The sequence below is a fragment of the Sorex araneus genome, chromosome 5 (assembly GCF_027595985.1).
Source record: "Sorex araneus isolate mSorAra2 chromosome 5, mSorAra2.pri, whole genome shotgun sequence".
NCBI classification, from domain to species: domain Eukaryota; kingdom Metazoa; phylum Chordata; class Mammalia; order Eulipotyphla; family Soricidae; genus Sorex; species Sorex araneus.
In genome coordinates, this window is record NC_073306.1 from 210,029,894 (window position 1) to 210,054,179 (window position 24,286).

General features: G+C 48.5%; 1 protein-coding gene across 1 annotated transcript in view; it reads right to left on the minus strand.

Annotated features, from left to right (window-relative positions):
* The window catches only part of FAM13A (family with sequence similarity 13 member A), a 246,164-nt gene that overhangs the window by 129,166 nt on the left and 92,712 nt on the right, over positions 1-24,286 (minus strand). Inside the window, exon 5 of the mRNA XM_055138786.1 lies at positions 21,748-21,901. Within this exon, the coding sequence (XP_054994761.1) occupies positions 21,748-21,901 (154 nt within the window). The remainder of the gene's footprint in view (positions 1-21,747; positions 21,902-24,286) is intronic.

Here is a 24,286-nt window from a genome sequence, read left to right on the forward strand (position 1 = left end):
AGAGCCAAAACGTGGGGGGAAATGAAATGTGTACCAAGTGGTAAACAGATAAACAAAAATATGATGTGGTCAGACAACAGAGCTAATACCCAGCAATTTTTTAAAAAAATGAAACACTGAGGCTTGTTCAACACTGTCTGACTCTGAAACCATTACTTGAGGTGACAGAAATGACACACGAGGCCTGAGGCAGTGGCTCGGCCCAGACACAGCCTCGCGTGCGTGACGAGCTGCCGAGTCCGTTGGCTTACCAGGGTGATCCTTGGCACCAGAGCCAGCTTGTGTGACTTAAACGTGCTGGGATAGCAGTAAAGGGAGGGAAGGGGAGAGAATAAATATAAGTATAGCGCCTCTCAGAGAAGCAGAGAACAAATATAAATATAGTGCCTCTCATAAGACCAGAGACTATAAAACAATGCTCCCGGAAGTGCACGGCCACATTTGTGGCCGCACAACTTCTTATAGCCTAGTTCTTCTTCTCAGAGAACCTGGCAATAAACCGAGAGCATCCTGCCCATATGGCAGAGCCTGGCAAGCTCCCCGTGGCGTATTCATATGCCAAAGCCAGTAACAATGATGGGTCTCATTCCCCTGACCCTGAAAGAGCCTCTAATGTGGCACTGTTGGGAAGGACGAGTAAAGAGAGGCTGCTGAAATCTCAGGGCTAGGATGAATGGAGACATTACTGGTGCCTGCTCGAGAAAATCGATGATCAACGGGATGATACAGTGATAGTGCCTCTCATAGAAGCAGGCAGGTGGGGATGAGGGGTGGGTGCTGAAACGCTGTATGCCTAAAACCCAACCAGGAACACCTTCGGAATACTGTGGTGACTAAATAAAAAAAGAATACAATTAAAATAGATGAAGCAAACAAATCCATTTAAGTCAGAGAGTAGACTAATGGTTGTCAGCCGGGAGGAGGGGGTGGGGGAATGACGGGCAGATTTGCTCTTCCAGGATTTTGGGGGTGGGGGTGTGATAACTCATTCCGAGATTAGGCAATGATTATTGAGCAACTTTATGAACATATTAAAAACCAACAAATGAGATAAACAGGTAAATTTTATGGTATTTGAAATATATATTATGCAACCTGTTTTCTATATGTTTCTCTACCCTAAAGGGCAATTTGAAGAAGATTCTCCTAGTCCTGCTTCAAAGGGAACAAGCTGAGCCGATGGCAGAACCCCTCAGGAGAACTTCCAGGGGGAAGCCCTTGCAGGGGTGATGGTTCGCGTTTTTCTGATCCTCTGTGAACATACGAGTCGACTCGACAAATACTAACTGCGCCCTTTGTGAGTGGACGCGCTGGGCAATGGAGAATCCAACAGAGTCCAGTGACGCTGGGGAACGCGTGTTAACACCGTGTCCACCTACTGGACGCTTCGGGGTCTGAGCTGACCGCTTGCACTCATGATTTGTGCCACCAACTGCTTAAACCAGGACCTTGAAACCACCGTTTAGAAAGACAATGTTTCCCTCAGCGCAGCCTTGCTCTTCAGCTAGGAGGGCCTGAGAGGTGAGAGGCTCTCAGAGGCCCCTCAGCCCAGCACCAGGCCGAAGCTCCCTTCCCGGAGGCCACTTCGTGCCCCTGAGACGCTTGTTGGGCCCGACCCTGCTCACTCTCCCTCAGGGCCCTCAGCAACGGGGCTGCAGTATCTACTGGGTTCCAGCCTCTTGCTCCCTCCTCTGTGAGAAGACGTGGTCAGTTGTGGCCGTGCATCAACGCCCGGGTTCTACAAGACGCTCTGGCATTCAGCAGTACACCATCATTTCCGGGAGTGAACACCAGCCCTTCCAAAGCCTCCGTGGTCCCGTGTATTCCTTCTGCCTTCAAGGCCCTCCTCGGTGGGGAAGAAGGCTGGGGATGGACGGTCACTGAGTCCAGGGGCTCTGGGCTGCAGTGGACTATGTCCACTAAATTCAGCATCCATCCGGTGGCCCTCGGGGAACCGGAGAGGCAGGACTGTGAGTAGGCGCCTGCCTTGCATGCGGCTGACCTGGGCTGGACCCCCAGAACCCAATATGGTCCCCGAGCCCCCCACAAGGGAGCTGAGTGCGGAGCCAGGAGCAAACCCGGAGCACCGTTGGGTGTGGTCCAAGAAACCAAACCAGACGCAAACCCAAAGAGGACAATGCAGTGACCCTCGGAGACTAGGGGACCAGCATGTCGCCCAAGGAGGCGTCAACCAGCCCAGTTCAGAACCCGAGCAGGTCCATTCCCTCCTTAACCCGCTGACATGTCACGATCTGTCATTCCTTTGTTGAAAGGCTGCGTCTCTTTCCTCATGCTTTCTCATTCCCCTCACAAAGGAACGATCTTGGGTGAGTCCAGATATGGGCCTTTTTCTGAACTGGGACTCCGGGGTTGAAGGGAAAGACTCAGCTAACTGCATGTCACGCTGATGAACACAAGCCACGAAGAGAAATCCTGCCCTACTTCTTCATCCTTTATACTCCTTTAATCACTTCACACCTTAATGACTCGCCTTGCCGTCTCTCCTCTCCTCCACCCCCTCTCTTCCCTTTTCCCTCCCTGGAAGAGAAGCGGAGCACCGGGCTGTCACACACCAGTATCCACCGTCTGATCTCCGCGCTCCCCCAAGCTACAAAGACGAGACAAACCTATCACCGAGCTCAGCCAAGATTTTATCTCCATCACCCCCCCTAGGACTTTACCCCGAGTTACCTCCCTGCCCTCCCCACGGGTCACTCCCTCCCGTCATCACACGTGTGCCCTGGAATGATCAGCTTTTGTTGGTTCTTAAAACACCCCCTTATCTCACTTCTTCAGTACCTGTCTCCTGAAACAGCTTTCCTCTAGAGGAAACTCCTTCCCGACAGCTTCCTCACTCTCTGCCCGGACAACCTCACGCCATGCGACCACGGATCTGTGTTTCACTACCTCCCAGAAAGTGATGTAACACCCAGAGCTTAATCTCGGTCTCACTCAAGCTCAGGGCCACGGTGACCCAGGAACTCCTTGTCCTGTTCCCGCCCACGACATCACGGTTAGGAAAGAAAAGATTCTCAGCGCACTGACTTCACAGGCCCCTGGGCCGCTGCTCATTCTTTTTATAGGAACTTTATAGAGCGTCTGGTAACTGGCTTCTAGTCTATCCTTCGCTAAACTGAAATTGTTAAAGGCAAGTGCCTTACCCGCTGGATTCTCTCTCTAGCCCTGTTATTTATACGTGCTTTCTCTGACTTGAGTATGGATGACTAAAGAATAGTCTCTGATTCATGAAAAATGGATCTGAGCATTTATCTCTACCATCTTTAATTTCCTTGATTAATGTTTTATAATTTCAGGGTAAACGAGTCACCTCTTCCGATTGTTTGTCCTAAGTATTTTATTCTTTTTATTGCTAATGTGAATTGGGATGTTTTAATTTTCTTCTTGCATTTTGTTTTATAGTAACAGGACTGATTTTCTATCTTGCAAATTTAATTTGTTTATTAGTTCTAACAGCACTTTTTTTTCCCCTGGAATTTTAATTTTTCTAAAGACAAGGGTATGTAATTTGCAAAGAGATCATTTTGGTTCTTCCTACCCAGCTCGAATGTCTTTTCCTTTTCTTATCTAACTGAGTTAGGAATTCAATTATTACAATTATTCAATTATTACACTACATTGAGGCTGAGGGAGCTGGCGTTGCTGTCTGTGCCGGAATCTTCGAGAGACGCTTTGTTTCTCCTGGTTGATGCTGCCACCCCTTAGGTGGCTCTGGGAAGGGGAGAGATTATGAGAGAAAAGATGGGAGCCGCAAAAGGGAGCGACAAAAAGCCCTGGAGTTCACACAACTCTCCAGCAGAAGGACAGCACGGCCACTGGCAGGACACTCTGACAGGCCGGAGGTATTAAGAGTCTACATTTGTGAGTTAATCCCGTAGGCCCTCATGAAGACACAAGTGCAAATATTAAAAAACTCCGCGAACATGCACGGATGATTCTTCCCAGCACCCTGCTGGCTCTGACCTTGCAGATGAGTGACTTGCTTCAATTGCCTTGCCAGAAGGGAAAGGGAAAAAAATAAAAAACTCAGTTTTATAAAATATAGTCTTTTATAAAAATAAAATATATTAAAAATATTAAAATATTTTATAAAGTATAGTCTTTTAGGTGTTTGCCTTGCACGCGGCCGACCTGGGTTCGATTCCTCCGTCCCTCTCCGAGAGCCCGGCAAGCTACCGAGAGGATCCTGTCCACAGGGCAGAACCTAGCAAGCTCCCTGTGGCGTATTCGATATGCCAAAAACAGTAACAACAAGTTTCACAATGGAGACGTGACTGGTGCCCGCTTGAGCATATCGATGAACAACAGGATGACAGTGCTACAGTGCTATATAGTCATTTATAAAAATAAAAGACTAAGTTTTAAAAATTTCTCAATATTTCTCTTTGTGTTCCTTTGTGGTAATGTCAACTAGTGCCAGAACAATCATCAGTTGCTGAGGCATCCTCTAGTTTTGACACATCAAATACGGTCAAAATCTTAGAGCCCAGACACCCCCACCCACTTTGGGGGGAGCAGGACTGGGAAGCTTGGAAGCACTGAAGTGAGGACCAGGGGCTGTCCAAGAACCCCACTTCCGGGGACAGACAGCCCATGACCTGATCTGTTCTTTCTCTTCTTCATTTCAAACCCAGGAGGCTGTGGCTTCCTTTCCCTTCCGAAGTAAACACTTGCTTGGACCACCTTGTGTCCTCCATGCAACCAAGCCTTCTTCAGGAGGCACGAGACACAGGTCTGATGACCGAGGCCCTGATGCTCTCTTACTTTCTCCATATTTCCCAGTGCAGTACAGATGGGGTCTTCATGCACTGTAGTTTGTTCTACACCAACTGGGTTGAGAGATACTGATGATGCATGGACACTGAATTGTGCCAGGTGCGTTGTTTCTGCTTCTACTGGGATGACCATGCTTAAGTTTTTTTCTTTTAAATTTTATCTTAGGCACCATGGTTGACAACACTAATAATGGTAGGGTTTCATGCATGACACATTCCAGCACTGCACCCGTCACCAGATTGTCCTTTTATTCCATTAATATCGCATCTCACATTGATTCTGTCTGCTGAACCATCCTTGCATTCCAGCACCAAATTCCACAAGGTAACCGTGCATGGTTTATTTCAGAATTCAGCTGAATTTGGTTTGTCGGTATTCTGCTGATGATTTCAGCATTTATGTTTTCCCTGGGATTGGGCTGTGGTTTTCCTGTGGTGGTGTCTCTGTCTGGCTTTCGTGTTGGAGTGGATTTAGTTTCACAAGACAAGTTTGGAAATGTTCCTTCTTCTACTTATTGAAAGAACTTAAGAAAGAATAATTTGGGTCCTGAGAGATAGTACAGTGAGTAGGGCACTTGCTTTGCATGTGGTCCACACAGATTCGATGCCCAGTACTCTCCATGGTCCCCTGAGCTATTTCATAAGTGATCCCTGAGGGCCACGCATAAATCCTAAGAATTGCCAGGTATGGTCCAAAAAACAAATAAAGAAAAATTAATTCTTCTCTAGAGCCATCTGGTCCTGGGATTTTGTTAGTATTGAGAAGTATGTGGTTACAAATCCAGCCTCCTTATTTGAATCAGCTGATGTGTCTCCAGAAGTCTTTGCACACTTGGGTTGTTTTTATTTTGGAGATCTCACCTGACGGTTCTCGGGAATTTCTCCTGGCTCTGTGTTCAGGGATCACTCCTGGCGGGGTCTGGGGGTGCATATGGGATGCCGGGGATCAAACCCAGGTCCACTGCAAGAAGCAAACTCCCTGTCTGCTGGGCCATCTCTCCAACCACTTTCCCTTTCTGATTTTTGCTTTCTGGGCCACACGTGGCTTCCTCCGGGCTCTGCACTCAGGGACCAGGTGCTTTGTCTGAGTCATGCCACCGGCCGCCGCAGACCTGCTCATCATTGTCTCTACGATTCTTTTTACTTGAGATATCCACTTCTAACTTTTTTTTTTAATGACCTTCTTTGCTTCTGATTTTGAGTCCACTTTTTTTCCTCGTCTAGCTAAAGGCTTAGTTTTCTTTTCAAGAACCCAATTGAGCTCGTAGAGTTTCCAAGCGTTTCTGTTGATTTCAGCTCTAACCTTTACTATTTCCTTCCTACTAACTTTGGGCTTGGCACGACCTTTCCTACTTCTTTCAGTTGCAAAACAGGCTGTTGACTGAGGAAACCTGTTTTCTTTCTTTTTCTATCTTGGGCCAAATGCAGAAGCGCCTGGGGATCCCTTCTGGCAGTGCTCAGGAGCACGGGGATCCTGCATGCGCAGGCTGCACCCTAACCCACTGCACCCTCTCTTTGGCCCAGGAAACTTGTTTTCAAGCGTAGGCACGTACTCTAAATGTCCTTGTAGGGTTGCTTTCCCAGCGCCCCAGAGGACTTTTTGTTATACTTGTTTGTGTTTTGGGAATTTTGTTTTATTTTGCTTTTAAAAAACATTTTATTGAATCACCGCGAGATACAGTTACAAAGCCTTAATGACTGAGTTTCAGTCCTACAGTGTTGGGACACCCGTCCCTCCACCAGTGCACACTTCTCACCACCAAGTCCCCAGTTTCCCTCCCGCACCCCGTGTCGCTATGACAGACACTTTCCTTCCTGGTCTGTCTGTCCTTTTGGGCACTGTAGTTAGCAACGCAGATACTGAGAGGCCATCACGTTTGGTCCTTTGTCTGCTTGTTTTTTTTTGTTTGTTTTTTTGTTTTTCTTTTTTGGGTCACACCTGGCGATGCACAGGGGTTACTCCTGGCCCTGCACTCAGGAATTACTCCTGGCGGTGCTCAGGGGATCATATGGGATGCTGGGAATCGAACCCGGGTTGGCCTTGTGCAAGGCAAACGCCCTACCCGCTGTGCTATTGCTCCAGCCCCTGTCTGCTTGTTTTTAACATGGGATAGTTCAATGATTTATTATTATTTCCCTTTGCTCCAACAGTAACTGCAACGTGTTTTGTTTCAGTGCATCTGGAAATTATCTTATTTTCCTACTATCACTGATTTACACCGTCACTTGTGCTAAAAACAACTTATTTGGGATGGTTTTAGTCTTTGACTTTCTAATTCTGTGGCCTTAGCTGTGCCCTAGCTTGGAGAATGTTCTGAGGACGCTTAAGAGGAAGCGTACGTGTAGCCTGAATGTGGACGGCATCACGACTGAGACCCCGGCCAGGAACCCTCGAGGCAGCTGCTCTAGCCACTGAGCCATCTTCTCCCACCACCCCCCCGGCCTGCCCGGGTGCTATATCGTCCCCTTCCTGTTTCCCGGCCTTCCCTCCGTGCGCCTAGTAGCTGTGCGCCATGATTCCTGCAGGGTTCCGTGCATCTCACGTCCTGCTGAGTGAATGATTTCAAACTACCACTGACGTGGCCAGTTCCTCCCTTTGAGCCTCTGCTCAACCCCACATTGTGTATTATTTTATTTTTTAATTTGTTCATTGCTTCTGTTCCACACCAGAGAGCAGTTCCTGGGGATGTGCCGGATTCTCTTAGCAGCGTCCCGTTTCCTTGATCCCTCCCGTGACTTGCTGTCCTGCGTGGACATCCATCTCTCTGAAGGAGCAAACACGACTATGGAGCAGCTCCAGGCGGGCATGGGGGTGCGGGCGGTGTGGCAGGACCGGTGTCCCGTCTGAGGACAGCTGGCTCCCAGAGCCTGCAGGGGCACGGACGCCGGCCTGGGAGACTGCAGGTGATTAGGAGAAATCCCGCAAACCAGGGTGCCGGGTGACATCGACTCCGGCCCCTCTGCCGGTCGGCGGGTCTGTAGGCGATGGCCGTGTGCAGAGCACTGTTTAAGGCGAGCCTCTGCGCTCCCTGCCCGCCTCCCTTTCTCCTGCGGGTCACGGTGGCAGCTCTACCGTCGTGGTGCCAAGGCCGGGGGCGGGCCAGGGCAGCGGAGGGAGCACTGTGCAGGGGGGACGCAGCCCTGGTTCCGGGGGCGTCTGTGAGGCTGCTGAGCGTCCGTCAAGCTGGAACCAAGGTCCCGAGCGGCGGCGGCGGCGGCTGTGGGTGTCCCGAGACCCTCCTGCTCCCTCAGGCCCAGGAGGTGTCACCGGACTCGCCCCTGCAGAGTCAGGCGTGCAGTGGCGGCTCCTGTCCCTTCCTCTCCCGAGTCACGCTTCCGCGTCTCCACAGGGGCCGTGGTGACGAGGGGGGGCCCTCGCTGACTCTCGACTCTGCTTCTCTGTGACCTCCCCGGTGTCCTTCTAAACATTCCTTTAATTATTTCCTGGTTTGTTTTGTGTTTTTGCAGGGGGTGGGGAATGGGGCACACTCAGGGGACTCAGAGGGACCACACAGCACGGGGACCCAGGCCCAGGGTCCTGTCTACACAGCCTGTCCCCAGAACCTTTGGGCGGGCCCCATGGCTGCACCCCTGCCTGCCTGTGCTTCTGTTTGTTTTTTTTTTTTAATCTAATGTGCACTGCATTGCTTTGTAATGTTTTCAACCAAGGCTTTTTTTTTTTTTTTTTTTTTTGCTTTTTGGGTCACACCTGGCGATGCACTCAGGAATTACTCCTGGCGGTACTCAGGGGACCATATGAAATGCTGGGGATCGAACCCGGGTCGGCCGCGTGCAAGGCGAACGCCCCTCCCCGCTGTGCTATCGCTCCAGCCCTCAACCAAAGCATTTTTGATTCCCATGAACAGTCATTCTTGAATCACTGGTGATGTGGTAGCCGGGCTGGATTCTGGTGAATCAAACCTTCCAAGGATGATGATGATGAGAAAAAGAACAGTAGGGGAATACTCTCAAAGCACTTGCTGCACGGGTGGCATTTGCTAAGTGCTTAGTATACGTTTACTCATTCGAGCAACAAAAGAATCCTACAAGAGATGTCATTTTAATGTTAAAATTTCTTGAATTTTCGGTGTGGACCATACCACCTCTTCATGCTCTTAAACTTCTCTCTCTCTCCAGGTATCAGTCTGAATGGCAACTCTGAGACAATCTGCTCAATGGATTGTGAGGACAAGTGTGATGAGACACTTCCAACTGCAGTCACAAAACTATTTCACGGATTCTCAGCCCCGACTTTCCTGTCACTGAAGGATGCTCAGACAAAATAGAAGAGGTTTACCCAACTCATGGAACTGTAAAGTGGTTGAGAAACCTTAACTGTATGGAGTTACTAAAAATCCAGAGTATGTAACAGAAGCTTGTATTAATTGAAACCAAAGGTTGTATAAACTGAAATCAATTTTCTAGAAATAGTTGCAATGTTGGATATACTCTATACTCTGCGTTTGTGTAGGTATGTCAAGAAACCAGCCCAAACGGACTTTTGTTGGCTTGTTTGGTTGGTAGGCTAGGTTTTGGTTTTGAGGCCACCCCAGTGGTACTCAGGGCTGACTCCTGGTTCTGCGCTCAGGGATCACCCCTGGTGGTGCTTAGGGGTCAGTATGGGGTGCCAGGGATTGAACCCGGGTCCTCTGCATGCAAACACCCTACTCGCTCCAGCCACACAAATACCATTTTTGAATCAAACACAACTTATTTGTTTAGTATGCAGTAAAACTATAATCAGTGTAATCACTATAATCCCGCTGCTCATTGATTTGCTCGAGCGGGCACCAGTAACGTCTTCATTATGAGACTTGTTGTTACTATTTTTGGCATATTGAATATGCCACAGGTAGTTGTCAGGCTCTGCCGTGCGGGCGAGATACTCTCGGTAGCTTGCCGGGCTATCCCAGGGGGGGCGGAGGAATCGAACCAGGGTCGGGCCTGAACAAGCCTCCAGTGCAACATCGTTGGGAGGGCCGAGTTGAGAGAGACTTCTAAGATCTCAGGGAAAGGACGAATGGAGAGGTTACTGAGCCCGTTCGAGAAATTGATGATTAACGGGATTTCGTGATCGTGATTAAGAACAGAAAGTAAATGTTATGTGTGTGTGTGTTTTAACTTTTTGGGTCACACCCAGCAATGCACAGAGGTTACTCCTGGATCATGCACTCAGGAATTACCCCGGTGGTGCTCGGGAGACCATATGGGATGCTGGGAATCGAACCCGGGTCGGCCACGTGCAAGGCAAATGCCCTACCCGCTGTGCTATCACTCCAGCCAAAAGAGCAGAAAGTAAATTTTAAAGACAAATGCAGACAGCTGATTAATCTGACAAATTAGTTGGACTGAGTTCTCTTAAGGAAAATACTTTTACCATGTACTGTGGAAACGCAAACCACTGAGTTAAGTTTTACTCATGCTCATGGTAATTTAAAGTAAATAGGGAACTAGAGTAAGCATGTTGGAAGACACCAGAATGTATCAATTACTCTATAACCGTAAGACAAAAGCCCCCCCCCATAAGTAAAAACGAGGTATCATTTTTATCCTCGGAGAGTTTAAAATGAAATATTAAAGACATATTAACCTCACCCAAGGCCAAACGTAAACGCACGTGGGCAGAAGGAGATAAAAACTGTCCTGCCCAACAGAGCTGGTGGCTGGGGCCAAGGAAGGACGTCAGAGAGAGTTTACATTTGAGGCATCTTCGCTGGACACCGGCCAACTCCACCCAATCAGAAACCGACCCTCAACAAGATAAGGAAAAGTAGTGATTTGGGTAGTTCTTTAAGATGCTAAGGTGACAGGACAGGGGGAAGGCATCTGGCAAGGGGCAGTCATTATTAAGTAGAGCTACTAGGGTGCTTTGAACTGGAGCGATAGCACAGCGGGATAGGGTGTTAGCCTTGCAGGCGGCCAACCCCGGTTCGATTGCTCCATCTGTCTCGGAGAGCCTGGCAAGTTACCGAGAGTATCCCACCCTCACAGCAGAGCCTGGCAAGCTACCCGTGGCGTATTCGATATGCCAAAAACAGTAACAAGTCTCACAATGGAGACGTTACTGGTGCCCGCCCGAGCACATCGATGAGCAATGGGACGACAATGCCACAGTGCTACGAAGGTGCTTCTGAGGCACAAGGTTGGCAGGAGGCTCTGAAAAACACTTTACAACGATGTAGAATTATCCCAGCCGAGTCTAGGCTACCAGTTATTGGTTATTAGCTGCCCGCAGGGAGGTTTCTTTCTAGCCACTTCTGACCCACAGAAAGGTAACTTCTTTTCCTAAGAGACCAAATGAGAGAAACAGCAAAAATCCAGCTCTAAAATTAATATAACTAACCTCTGAAAATCCACAGATACCCACCTGCCTCTTACCTCATTGCCAAGTGCACAAATACAGTGATTTGAAGGAGCTGACAGGAGCAGTGAGTCCCAAACCATCGCCCTCTCATCAAAAGTCGTTTAGAGGCTATAGAGCACCATGATATATTCAGGAGCAAAGCAACTTAGTCAAATATTTCTCATGATCAGACGCGAGAAGTCACGGGAAGGGATATCTAGTGACTGAATATTCAAATGATCGAACAAGTGGCCGTGACACTGATGCTATTTAAAACACCGAGATTTGGTTCTTCAAATACGTGGCGCTTCATTCATTTCTTGAATTCAAACTCCAGGCTTGCCATTTACACTGCGTGACCTTGAATAATTTACCCTTCACACTTCAACGTCTGCAAAGTGGAATTAAAAGCAACTCCTTCATCGGAATACCCTGAGAATTAAATAATAAGTATTGGAAACATTGGTTCTCTCTGTCTCTGTACCTCGATGACCTCACTGATTTTGCTCACTTCTTACAGACTATGAGTTCCCTTGGAGAGCATGTTTTTCTTATCTTCTTAGGCATCCTAGTACTTACACAGAGATTGCCGAGTAGGCATTAAAGTTTTAAGAAAGAAGTGACCAAACATGCCATGAACACAGATAACATTTTAGATTATAGTCCTAAATGGAAAAAAAATTAGATATCTGTGAAATGGATTTTTAGCGCAAAATAAAAGGATTGGAAATGTTTTTGGAAGTTTTTTCGAGAAACCTGTTTATGTGGTAAATGACTGAATCTGCCTGAATAATTCTGCCTGAATAATTTTGAACCTTGGAATTACCCTTGCCACCACCTTTTCTGATAGGTGGACACAGCCCCCCAACTAATCACTACAGGATGCCATGGAAGAGACTATTTAGATTTTTGAAAAATAAATGTCTCAAAAGTCTCCCTAAAAGTCCCAAAGAATACCAGAATGACTATTTACAGCCAGATTTCAATTTTAATGCTCAAAGTTAATATTTAATCGCTGCTCTCCCACTGAGTCAGCTCTCATGGCTCAAAAGCACCTATTTGATTATCTCCTAAAATCAAAGAAAGCTTCAGAGTACAAAGACTTCCTAGCCCAAAGATAGAAAGAAATTGAATGCTATGCATTCTGAAGACAATTCCCCAAAATCTCCCAAAGACTTATAAGATATTTATTGGAAATACAAAAGAAAAGTAAAACTCATCTTGGAATTTCCTGATTAGTATTTAGCAATCCATGAATCACAGTATCCCAAAGTCTGCCCACAGATACGAGGCTCTACCTGAATCTCCTCCCCCTTTCCTCTCTCCCCATCTCTCTGTTTCTCTCTCTCTCTCTCTCCCTCTCTGTCTCTCTGTCTCTGTCTCTGTCTCTGTCTCTGTCTCTCTCTCTTTCTCTCTCTCTCTCTCTCTCTCTCTCTCTCTCTCTCTCACACACACACACACACACACACACACACACACACACTCAGAGTCCAGGCTCGCAGCCTTCCTGCCCACCCCAGCCAGTATCTGCCATCCTCCTTGATAAATCCAGGACCATATGGACAATCCATAAATTGTCACCTTAACCATCTCCTTTTCAATGTTTTTCTTTTTTCTCCACTTAAGTCACTTGTTCTCTTAAACACACCCTAACACTCACCACCACTCCAGGTTTCTCCCCTCCTAAGTCACTGAGGCAAACATCCTCTGTGCTCCTAATGCTCTTCTAGCTGATTTGTCGTCTTCGCAGTTTCTCTCGCTCACGGGGCCTCTGCTCTTCCCTACGTGTCGCCCTTCCATAGCCGCGTTTACCTGTAACCTTCTCCCTTCCTCTACTCCCAGTCCCTCCCGTGGTGAGGACACCAGTCTCCTTCCCGCTCCCCTCCCCATCCCCTCCCTTCCCTTCCCCTCCTCCCCCTCCCTTCTCCCTTCATTTCTTTACTTTCTCTTTTTTCTCATCTTTTTGAATTGAGGCACCACGACTTACAAAGTTTTTCATGACAGAGTTTTAAGCATATCACACCCCAACACCAATCCTGCCACCAGTGTCTATCTCCCTTCACCAGTGTCCCCAATTTCCCTCCCACCCCCAACCCTGCCTTTTATTCTTCCCCCTCTTAGGTGTTATGGTTTCTAGTACCATTCCTAATATGGCTTAATGCACAACACTCAAAGACACAGAGATGCTCAAAAGACACATGAAAAAAAATGTTGTGCATCTCTTCTCATCAGAGCAATGCAGATCAGAACAACAATGAGAGACGGCCTCACACCAGAGAGACTGGCATGGAACACAAAGAACAAGAACAACCTACTGGCATTGGCACGGGAGGTGCGTGGGGAGGGAGGAGGAAGGGACCCTCAATCACTGCTGGGGGCGGGAGGGGATGTAGAATGGTCCAACCTTTCTGGAAAACAATACAGACATCCAAAAACTAGGCACTGACCTTCCATATGATTCAGCAATTCCACTTCTTGGAATACCCCCAAGGGCCCCAAAACACAACACAGAAAAGCCATCTGGGGACCCGTGTTCACTGAGGCATCGTTGCCTCGGAACCAGACCACCGTGATGGACTCTCGACAGTGCCCCACCCGTCTCACTATCCACCTCTGCCTACAGTCAGACTAATCCTTCAATAGGAGAGTCGCACCACAGCACTTTGCTCCTTCCTGTCCAACAAAATATGACGCTGGGAAAAGCGCGGTCCTGACACAATCTCTAGGCGTGCGAATGAGATGTGGTCCCGGTTGCTCTCATCCTTCTGGCCTTGCTCACTGTCCTGCAACCTGCCCCCGCCCCCTGCCTGCCCAACTGTCCATAGAACACACCAGCTTCACTTCCGTTCCGGCCCTCGCTCTTCTCCCTGAAGTCACTGTCGCTCGCTCTTCTCCCTGAGCTCCTTCGAGTTGCTCCGATGCCGTTTGTTGACAAGGCACACTGCCCATCCCGTGTGACTTCCTTGCTGCCTTTCTGCTACCGTTGCAATGTCCGGGGGGTCACATGCTTGATTATGGCTCTCCACACACTCGGCCTTGTTCGCTTGACTCTGACGCTCACACACTCCCTGGCGGGGGCTGCGTGCTTAGTCGTGGTGCTCGCACACACCGGCTGCGATGTGCTGGAGCTCACATTTGAGATCCCAAGGATGACAAACGGCAGCGCTAGTGACAGCACTCCAGTGTGGTCGGCCTCACGTCTGCAAGGTGCGCTTCAACTGCACAAAGGACACCCCATTACTCCAGCCGCATTACTCCTGCCCTTCCCTGCTTTTCTCCACAGGACGCACTACCCCCCGGCCTCCACACATGGCCTTCTCTGCTTAGTGACTTTTGATTCCTTTCTGCCCCTTTACGAGGGTCGAGGCTTCTGATGTCACTGCTCCCAGATGCACTCTCTGCTCTGAACTATGCTTTCTCCACAGGAGACAACCAAGAAGCAGCTAACAAATGCAGATTTGATTTCGTGGTCCATTCTTTGAATCATTATTTTTGTTGTAGCCAGTTTTCGCTCTGGAAATGTCTGGAAATCTCATCCCTCAGAGAGTGTGAAGGACAAGTTTCGTCTATGTCCGGATTTTGATGACCTTATCAGGAGAACGATTCCGAAGATGGAGAAGATTAACTGTGGCTGTCAGAAGCCTACCTAAGCATGCAGTTCCCCTGACCCAGTTGTTGAGAAACACAGCTTTGACCTTACAGTCTGGTAGACAAAATAAAGGATGTTCTATTAATGCTCTTTCCTTGAAACGCTAGTGAAACAAAGATATTGAAAAACACATAAAAACCAAAAGGAAAGCCTTATCTTAAGTGAATGAAAGACTGGCCACAACCGTAGGCCAGCTAAGAAGGCCATTAACCAGCCACGAAGGCCACTCGCTACTTCAGCAAAGTGTGGACCAAAGCGCCAGGAGCCAACACGCAACACCCTCGGAGCCCCAGGAGAGCAAAGGTGTTTCCAAATGTCACCCGCGGAGCCCCAGGAGAGCAAAGGTGTTTCCAAATGTCACCCTCGGAGCCCCAGGAGAGCAAAGGTGTTTCCAAATGTTTCCAAATGTTTCCTGAGAGGCTCCCAGAACTCCTTCCTGCAGTAACTAGATCTTCTGTCACGGTGAAACCATTGAGAATCTGGGGAAAACGGGGGAGGGACGTGGACTCATTTTCAAAGGCCTGCAGGGAAGGGGTTGGGAGGGGGAATCAGGCAGGCAGACGGTGGCCTTCGGGGCAGGGACGCCCGTCGGGTCGTGAGGCTGAGGAACGTGCTACAGACCTCAGGGGCGTCTGCGCGGCCGAACAGAAGTAAGTACCGGGTCACCCCCTGCTGCCGGTTACAAAAGGAGCAGAGCGTGACTCACCGGTTTCCTGCTTGCACCAAAGACAAACATCCCAAGGACGGCTTCAGTGAACTCCATCCTGTCCCGAGGGCCGCCAGCCGTGCTCCTGCTCCCGCCCATTTCCCTACGCAGTTAGAAGTCTCAATAGCACAGCTCCTGCCCAGCCCCTCCTGCTTACTGGGGGGCAACCGGACATGGCGGGTCATCCCCGCACAAACACACCAAGTGGAAACACACTTGCCCACCTGGAAGGGCTCCTCCTCCTCCTCCTCCTCCTCCTCCTCCTCCTCCTCCTCTTCCTCCTCCTCCTCCTCCTCCTCCAGAACCTTCTGGAATCCAGTCGTTTTCACACAGGCATTTAAACACTCCATTTATTCTTCTATAAAGCTTCTTTCTTCTTAAAGAAGTTTTATGGGCTTTTTAATGAATGATTTTTAGAAAGTGGCTCTGGATGGACTCCTTAAATTCTGGTCATTGATGGGGCTGGAGCGATAGCACAGTGGGTAGGGCGTTTGCCTTGCATGCGGCCAATCCGGGTTCAAATCCCAGCATCCTATATGGTCCCCTGAGCACCACCAGTAGTAATTCCTGAGTGCAGAGCCAGGAGTAACCCCTGTGCATCGCCGGGCATGACCCAAAAAGAAAAAAAAAATTCTGGTCATTGAGAGCATGATCTTATCCTCATATGTCCAAAGATACAGGAATATTAATATTGTTAACTAAGCGGAGACAACAAGGATACTGAGTTGTAAGATGTGTGAAATCTAAAGAATTCTCTCCCATAGAAATGAGAAAATAACAATTTTGATTGTTATATAATAAGAGATAAAACTATCACTTCTATGTTTTTTTTACTCCGCTTTATTTCTATTAGCAAACTGGTTTCCCTTTATGTAAAGAGAGGAATGGTGATCTTCTCAAAGGACCCAGTGGGTTTTTATTTTAAAGGTCAAAATTGATTGTGCACTTTTTTCTTTCCTTTTTTTGGGGGGCTGTGGGGGGCACACATGGCAGTGCTCAGGGGTAACTGCCAACTCTGCACTCAGGGGCCACTCCTGGTGGGCTCATGAGATCTTTTCAGGGGCTGGGGACAGAACCCTGGGTTGGCCATGTGCAAGGCAAATGCCCTACCTGCTGTACTATTTATTGCCCTGCCCTTGAACACGTGTGTTTATTACCTCATTGAATTATAACACTAACAGCAAAATACACAGTGACCTTTCCGATACCTTTCTCATTCTCTAGACTAGGAGAAGCGAGACTGAAGAATAGATTGGGGGATTAGTCACACAACCTGGAAATTCGAACACACTGTGTCTGAGTTCAGAATTCGTTCCATTGCTTTATCCTTCAAACTTATTGGCAGATGTACCAAAGTTTACCTGTCATGAGACTGTCTCCAAATGAGCCAACGAGCTCTTTGGTTACTCTATAATTTGCATTATCATCCAAGCAAGTCAAATAAAACAAAAAGAGATCCAAGTACCAGATTATAAAAGCACTGTCCATGTCTATAATGCGCTTGGCTTTGGTTGGTCGGTGGTTCCGGGACCGCAGCCGCGATGCTCACGCCTGGCTCTGCACTGAGGAACTACTCCCGGCAGTGCTCGGGGGACCAGAGAGAAACAGGCGCAAGGCAAGCGCCCAGACCTGCTGTGCGCATCTCCAGCCCCTAAGATGGCTTTGGAAATCCCTTCGCAGGGCTTGATGGCTTGGACCCGACACCACGTCAGAGGGTTTTCACGGTTTCAGATGATGGGATGACAGGGATGCGAATCTCCCCGGAGACCCTGACTCTCCTCTGACCTGAAAGTCAGAGAAAACTTAGAAAGTTCTCAGGGACCAGCCTGGCCAAGGGAAAGCCCAGCCGACTCTAAGGGCATTGCTGTGAATCCAAATAAAACGTTTCTTATTGTTAAGGAGAGGGAAATGAGTGGATGTACACGCCCACACACTCCCCCTCTCTGTCCTCTCTCTCCTCTCTGTCTCTGTCTGCCTCTGCCTCTGTCTCTCTCTCTCTCCCTCTCTTCCTCTATCTCTCTCTGCCCCTCTCCCTTTCTATGTGTCTCGCCCCCTCTCTGTCTCTCTCTTCCTCTCTCTCTGTCTCTCTCTTCCTCTCTCTCTCTGTCTCTCTGTCTCTCTCCCCTCTCTGTCCTCTCTCTCTCTCCTCTCTGTTTCTCTCTGTCTCTGCCTCTGTCTCTCTCTCTCCCTCTCTTCCTCTGTCTCTCTCTGCCTCTCTCCCTCTCTCTGTGTCTCTCTCCCTCTCCCTCTGTCTCTCTCCTCCCTCTCTCTGTCTCTCTCCCTCTCTCTGTCCTCTCTCTCTGTCTCTCTGTCTCTCTCCCCCTCTCTGTCCTCTCTCTCTCCTCTCTGTCTCTCTGTCTCTGTCTCTGCCTTTGTCTCTCTCTCTCCCTCTCTTCCTCTGTCTCTGTCTGCCCCTCTCTCTCTGTTTCTCTCTCCCTCTGTCTCTCTCCTCCCTCTCTCTCTGTGTCTCTCTCTTCCTCTCTCTCTCTCTGACCTATCTCTTAACTCTGTTTCAATTTGCAACTGTGTCCAGTTTATGCTAATTTAAGCCACGAAATCCTGCCACTGACACAGACAAATCCAGAAGCTCTTCCTAAGTTTCAGACCAATCCATATTCCAACACTTGGTCAAAGCTCTTCATCTGGGTCCAAACATGATGACAGTTATAGCTCTGTGAGCCCCAACGTTCCATTTAGCTCCCAGGGGCGCGAGAAGCTTCGATCCTTCCCAACCGTTAGCTGCCCTGAGCAGGTTTCCTCTCGAAGGCCCCGCCTGTCTCCGCTGCTTCCTTGGCCTGTGCCCGCTCTCAGCCGGGCACTCGGTGCCCTGCCACGCCTGCAGATTCCCCACTTGTTCTCTGTTTCGTTTCTGTACACGTCTCTTCAAAAGCTGAACCTGCCCTCCTTTGGGGGGCCACACCCAGCAGTGCTCAGGGCTAACGCCTGTCTCTGTTCTCAGGGGTCACTCCTGGCAGGCTTGGGGGGCCATAAGTGGTGCCACAGACTGGGCTTGAACCTGGGTCAGCTGCGTGCAAGGCGAGTGCTCTCCCTGCTGTGCTCTCACTCTGGCTCCTGTTTTTCTTACTTTTCAGCATGTTAATGATTTCGCTGTAGGTAACACAGTTTCCCTCTGATCTCTACCTAGCGTTTCCATGGTAACAGGGGCTTCCAAAAGCCGCTCCCTGGGACCAGCACGGCGGAGGAGGGGCTTGCCTTGTACGTGGCCCACCCAAGAATGATTCTTGGCACGACATAGGGTCCCCCGAGTCCCTCCAGGAGTTAGCTCTGAGCACAGTGCCAGGAGTAAGTTTGAGCACTGCTAGGTGTCCCTACCCCCCCCTCAAAAAAAACAGGCTGCTTCCTGGGGCTGGAGAGACAGTCTAGAGGGGAATGAGTTTGCCTTGCACGCGGCCGACCCCTGGGTTCGATTCCCGGCATCCCATGTGGTCCCCCAAGCGCTGCTGGGAGTAATCCCTGAGCGTTGCCCGCTGTGGCCAAGAAGAAGAAAAGCAAAGCAAAGCTGCTTCCTACGTGCGTAACCGCAGTCAACACAACCGGCGTGTCCTTTGTTATTCCGGAGCCTGAGACAACACGGGTGCGCGCCATTGTGCAATGTCCGTTTCATCCCCTTAGTCGTAACGAAGTCCAGCAAATCACACTCTGTTTTCCTATCGGCAGATTGCTCGGCATCTCCGCTCAGACAATCAGCAAGGTCAGGTTCCCGAGACGGCAGCAAAGCAAATAGATAAAGCAACCGCCTCGGAGCTGCAGGGCGCAAGCCTGGAGCGTAGCTCTCTCCTCCGCGGCACGGAGCTGCCTCGACGGGAAGCTTGGGTCATGCGTGTGTCATGCATGGCCATCACTGAGCTACGGCCATGGTTCTCACAGTCTCACCAGCGTGTGTCTCACCCTGTTCCTCCACGCCTGCTCTTAGCGTGTTTGCACACAACGGCTGCGGGATTCCCCAGTCAGACGCTCTTGCCCAGGGCACCCGTCGTGGCGGACTGGCAGAACAGCCTCTCGCCAGCCTGGCCCAGGTCCTCTCTGCACCCAGCACGCCGTACTCTCTGTTTCTATTACACTCTAAGCCTGCCTTAGTATCTTACCGAGGTTTGTCAAAATATGTATTAGAAAGTGCTTCCCGGGGGTACAGATGAAGCACAGCCGCTGAATATTTGGGAGTGATAGCACAGCGGGGAGGACGTTTACCTTGCACGCTGCCAACCTGGGTTCAATTCCTCCGTCTCTCTCGGAGAGCCGGGCAAGCTACCGAGAGTATCCCGCCCGCACGGCAGAGCCTGGCAAGCTCCCCGTGGCGTATTGGATATGCCAAAACCAGCAACAACAAGTCTCACAATGGAGATGTTACTGGTGCCCGCTCAAGCAAATCGATGAACAATGGGACGACAGTGCTACAGGGCTACCCATCACAGTGTTAAGGAAACCAGAGCACCAAAGTTCAAATTAATTTGGGTGGGGATTTTTGTGTGCTTTTTTGGGCACAGCCGGTGGTGCCGGGGAGGTAAAGTCACTCCTGGGGGTACGAGCAGAAAGCCCGGGGCTCCTGCAGGCTCTCCCCAGCCCCAACGCAGACATTGTTTTCCAGTTAATAATAATTTCTTGCCCTTCCTCTTTTTTTTTTTTTTTTTTTTTTTTTGCTTTTTGGGTCTCACCTGGCTATGCACAGGGGTTACTCCTGGCTCTGCACTCAGCAGTTAACTCCTGGCGGTGCTCAGGGGACTATATGGGATGCTGGGGATTGAACCCAGGTCGGCCTCGTGCAAGGCAAACGCCCTCCCCACTGTGCTATCGCTCCAGCCCCAATACTAACTTCTTAGAAAAACTCACACTAAAAAAAAAAATATTCTCTTGTGAATCACAGATACAATTTTTTAGCTACCAGATCAGCTCGCCTTAAATGATGCTAGAGCTTCTCCAAAGCTTTTCAGATTATCTTGTATCTTTGTGTTTTCTTGCCTTCCCTCAGTCCAGCTCAAAGTTCTCTTTATCGGAACGGCAAGATTCCTGCTCAGTGCGTTCAACTCAGATGTCCTCTACCCCGGGAAAGGAGTGTGCAGTGAACAGCGTGGATTCTAGGTAAGGAAACCTACGGTGGGGCAGAGAGACGGTCGGGCAGGTACGGCGGAACCCAGGAGTGAGTCCTTGCTCTGCGGGTGCTCCAAAACCCGATACGAAATGGGAGAAAGCCTGATCTTGCTCTTCTTTTGCATTTTGGTAGGGGTCTTGGTAACTTTTATTTACTCTTTTAGGCCATGGCTTCCGCGTGAGGAGATGGGAACGTCTCTCTGATGCTCCTCCCCCGCCCCCCGCCCCATGGCCGTGTACCCACAGAGCACGGACCAGCCTGGCCTGCGATAAGCCTCAGGAAAACTCCCACGGCGACCTGTGATGATTCATCTCATGCGAGAAAGAAGTAAGATACCCTCCTGCCTTTTCCGCTTGTGGGCAATGTGGGTTATGGATGTTACGACGCTTAATTTTAAGTCTTTCCAGAACTACACATATTTGACTTATTGCAGCCAGTATATTAAAATATTTAGTTGGAATTTTCATGTTTTCCTTTATAGTTTTAACAATGCCACCTTAGGGCCAGAGACATAGTCCCGTGGGTAAGGGGCCTGCCGTACGTGCAAACACCAGGCTGATGTGGGTGACAGCAGGAACCCCATGTGGTTCCTGGAGCACAGAGCCAGGGGCAAGCCCTGAGCACAGCCCCGCATGGCCCCAAAACATGCAAAAGAAAACAAAGTAAAATATGACACCAGCCTTCCTCCAGAGCACTGGACTGAGGATAGTGACTTTGAGATGAGTTCATAGCAAGTAGCAAGAAAATATCAAAGCATTTCTTTCTTTCTTTTCTTTCTTTCTTTTTTTTTTTTGGTTTGGGGGTGAGCAATGCTCAGGGATTACTCTTGTCTCTGCACTCAGGAATTACTCCTGGTCCTGCTCAGGGGACCATGAGGGGTGCCAAGGACCGGGCCTGGGTCAGCCATGTGCAAAGCCCATACCCTACCCACTGGACTATCGCTCCAGCCCAAACCAATTATTTTCTAAATTTGCAGGATATGTATCAGTTTAAGAAACACCAGACAGAATATGGATTTCAGACAAACAACTGAACGAACAAAGGAAAAGCAATCAAAAGTTATCTCTCTATAGATTTCTTAGACAAAGAAATAAAAATTTTTATTGAAAATATGGAAATATTAAAAGTCAAATACGGAAGTTCACTTACTTTTACTAATATGAGCCTTCCCAGGTTTTGACACCGCTGGTGATCACTTTCTGCATAGTCTACGTCAAAGAGTGAATCATAGTTTTCTAATATTTTAGCCATTATCTTATTGTAGAGGTCCTGTTGTTTCATGCCTTCAAGTCCTGGCGGCACACTGAAAGAAGGGGGGAAATTGGGAAAAATCACTTTCTTTAAAAAAAGAAAAAATTGTGGCACAGCTGGCTTAGGCGTCAATTTTGACATTTCCTGATTGACCAATTAGTCTTCTAAGGGTTAAAGGATGCCTGACAGGCGTTATGGTGACACAGTGACCCTGCAGGGGCGACTGGGCACGTTCCCAAGGCCCAAATCAAGAACTTGTGCTGTACAAGGAAAGTGCATGTTGTTCAGGAGAAGACACACGTTCACACTGAAACTTGTCATGCTCTGATATGCCAGAGATTTTACACCAAGGGCGCTATCTCTGTAAAACTCAAAGTTAACAAGAGCCATAATTATGACCCAAAAGAACAAGCATTGGATCAAGGCAGAAATACTCAACCCTACAAACAATAGCAACCCCCTCCCCCATAAAATCTGGAGACTGTGATTTACAAGAGTGTTCATGAGTTCCAACAACACACCCAACACCAATGCCCCTCCACGAATGTCTCAAGACCCCTTCCCGCCACCCTCCCACCCCTTGGCAAATCCACTCTGTAGACAGACTCTCTGTCACCACCTGCCATTTGTTAATGTATTCCCTTGCTGCGTTTCTTAATATCCACATGGGAGAGACGCTTATCTGCCCCTCGCCCAGGCTGACTTCACTCAGCCTGAAAGCTTCTGCTGCATCCAGGAGCAACACAATTTTAAAAATTAATGACGTCTCAGGGAAGCACAAAACAAACTACAAAAAAATTGTATAAAAATGAAAGGAAAAGATGAGTACTTCCTGGGGAAAAAATATTGCTAACTGTTGAAGTTGAATGATGGGTACATGTTTATAGACGTCCAGGGGAAAAATGTCGAAAACGTATGAACGCATAGCTTTGTGAGTGTTTTCTAGATTTTTGGATGTTACTCTTTATCTAAAATATTATGTGATAATACCTTCTTCCAGGGGCTGGAGTGATAGTACAGCGGGTAGGGCATTTGCCTTGCACGCGGCTGACCCGGGTTCAATTCCCAGCACCCCATATGGTTCCCCAGCACCGCCAGGAGTAATTCCTGAGCGTAGAGCCAGGAGTAACCCCTGAGCATCGATGGGTTGACCCAAAAAGCAAAAAAAAAAAAAAAAAAACAAGAAAAGGAAAAAAAAGAGAATACCTTCTTCCAGTTGGGTGTCTTTTTATTTTTAGCTCTAATTTCTGTTGCCATGCAAATCCTCTTCAATTTCATAGAGTCCCACTTTTTTAGTTTTGTTATCTTTGCCAGTGGAATCAGGTCATGGATTACCCTTTTGATGTCAGATTCTGGAAAGTTCTACCTATTTTCTTGAATGCATTCCATGGTTTCTGGTAAAATCTCTAGGTCCTTAATCTATTTTAAATTAATTTTTGTGTAGGGCGTGAGATAAGGAATGTCTCATTTGTTTTTTACAAGTGGTGATCCAGTTTTGTCAACACCATTTATTGAAGATTTCCCTAGCTCCATTTCAAGTACCCAACTCCTCTGTCACAGATTAACTGTTAATATATTTAAGGATTTATCAACACTGAGAAAACAGATGAATAGACACCCAAAAACAACACTGGAATGGCCAATAAGTATATATATGAAAAATGTTTTGTGACAGTATCAAGGAAACACAAACCAAAATATCAATGAGGCATCATTTAACAACACATTTATAAACACACACACACACACACACAAACTGAAAACAACAAATGTTGGTGGCTAGGTAGTGAAAAAGGAATCCTCAATCACTGCTGGTGAAAATATTACCTGGTTCTGCCTCTATGGCAATAAATCAATGTGTAGATTTCTCAAAAAAAAAAAAAAAGAATGAGGTTCCCATTTGACTCAGCTATTCCACCAGGCATCTACCACCCAACCACAAAAACATTAATTCAAAGAGATACATGAACACCTATATTCACTGACACTCAGTACAACAGTCAGGATATAAAAGCAACGCCAAATGCCCAACGACTGATGAACACATAGGGAAGCTGTGGTACAGACACATATGGAATACTATGCAGCCATGAAGGAAAAAAGTCATGCAGTGTGTGGCAGCTTGGATGGAACTAAAGGGAGTCTGCTGAGGGAAGTCAGTCGAGGCAAAAGGACAAACACAGGGTGACCTCACTCCTCTGTGCACGGAGAAACAATCACGGGGTGTAAAAATCCCACGCGCGCTCTCGGAGCTGGGCAAATCCCCAGGCGCAGGGCTGTGTAAGCCCCTCATGCTCGCTCAGGGAAGACACGTGAAAGGATGTTCGCGGGCTCTCTGGGCAGTTCTCTCTCGCAGCCCGTGTTCGGTGCTCTCAAGCCGCTTCTCCACCCGGGGAGGCCTTGGCAGGAAGGAAGAACGAGGGCCAAGCTGCTCGCT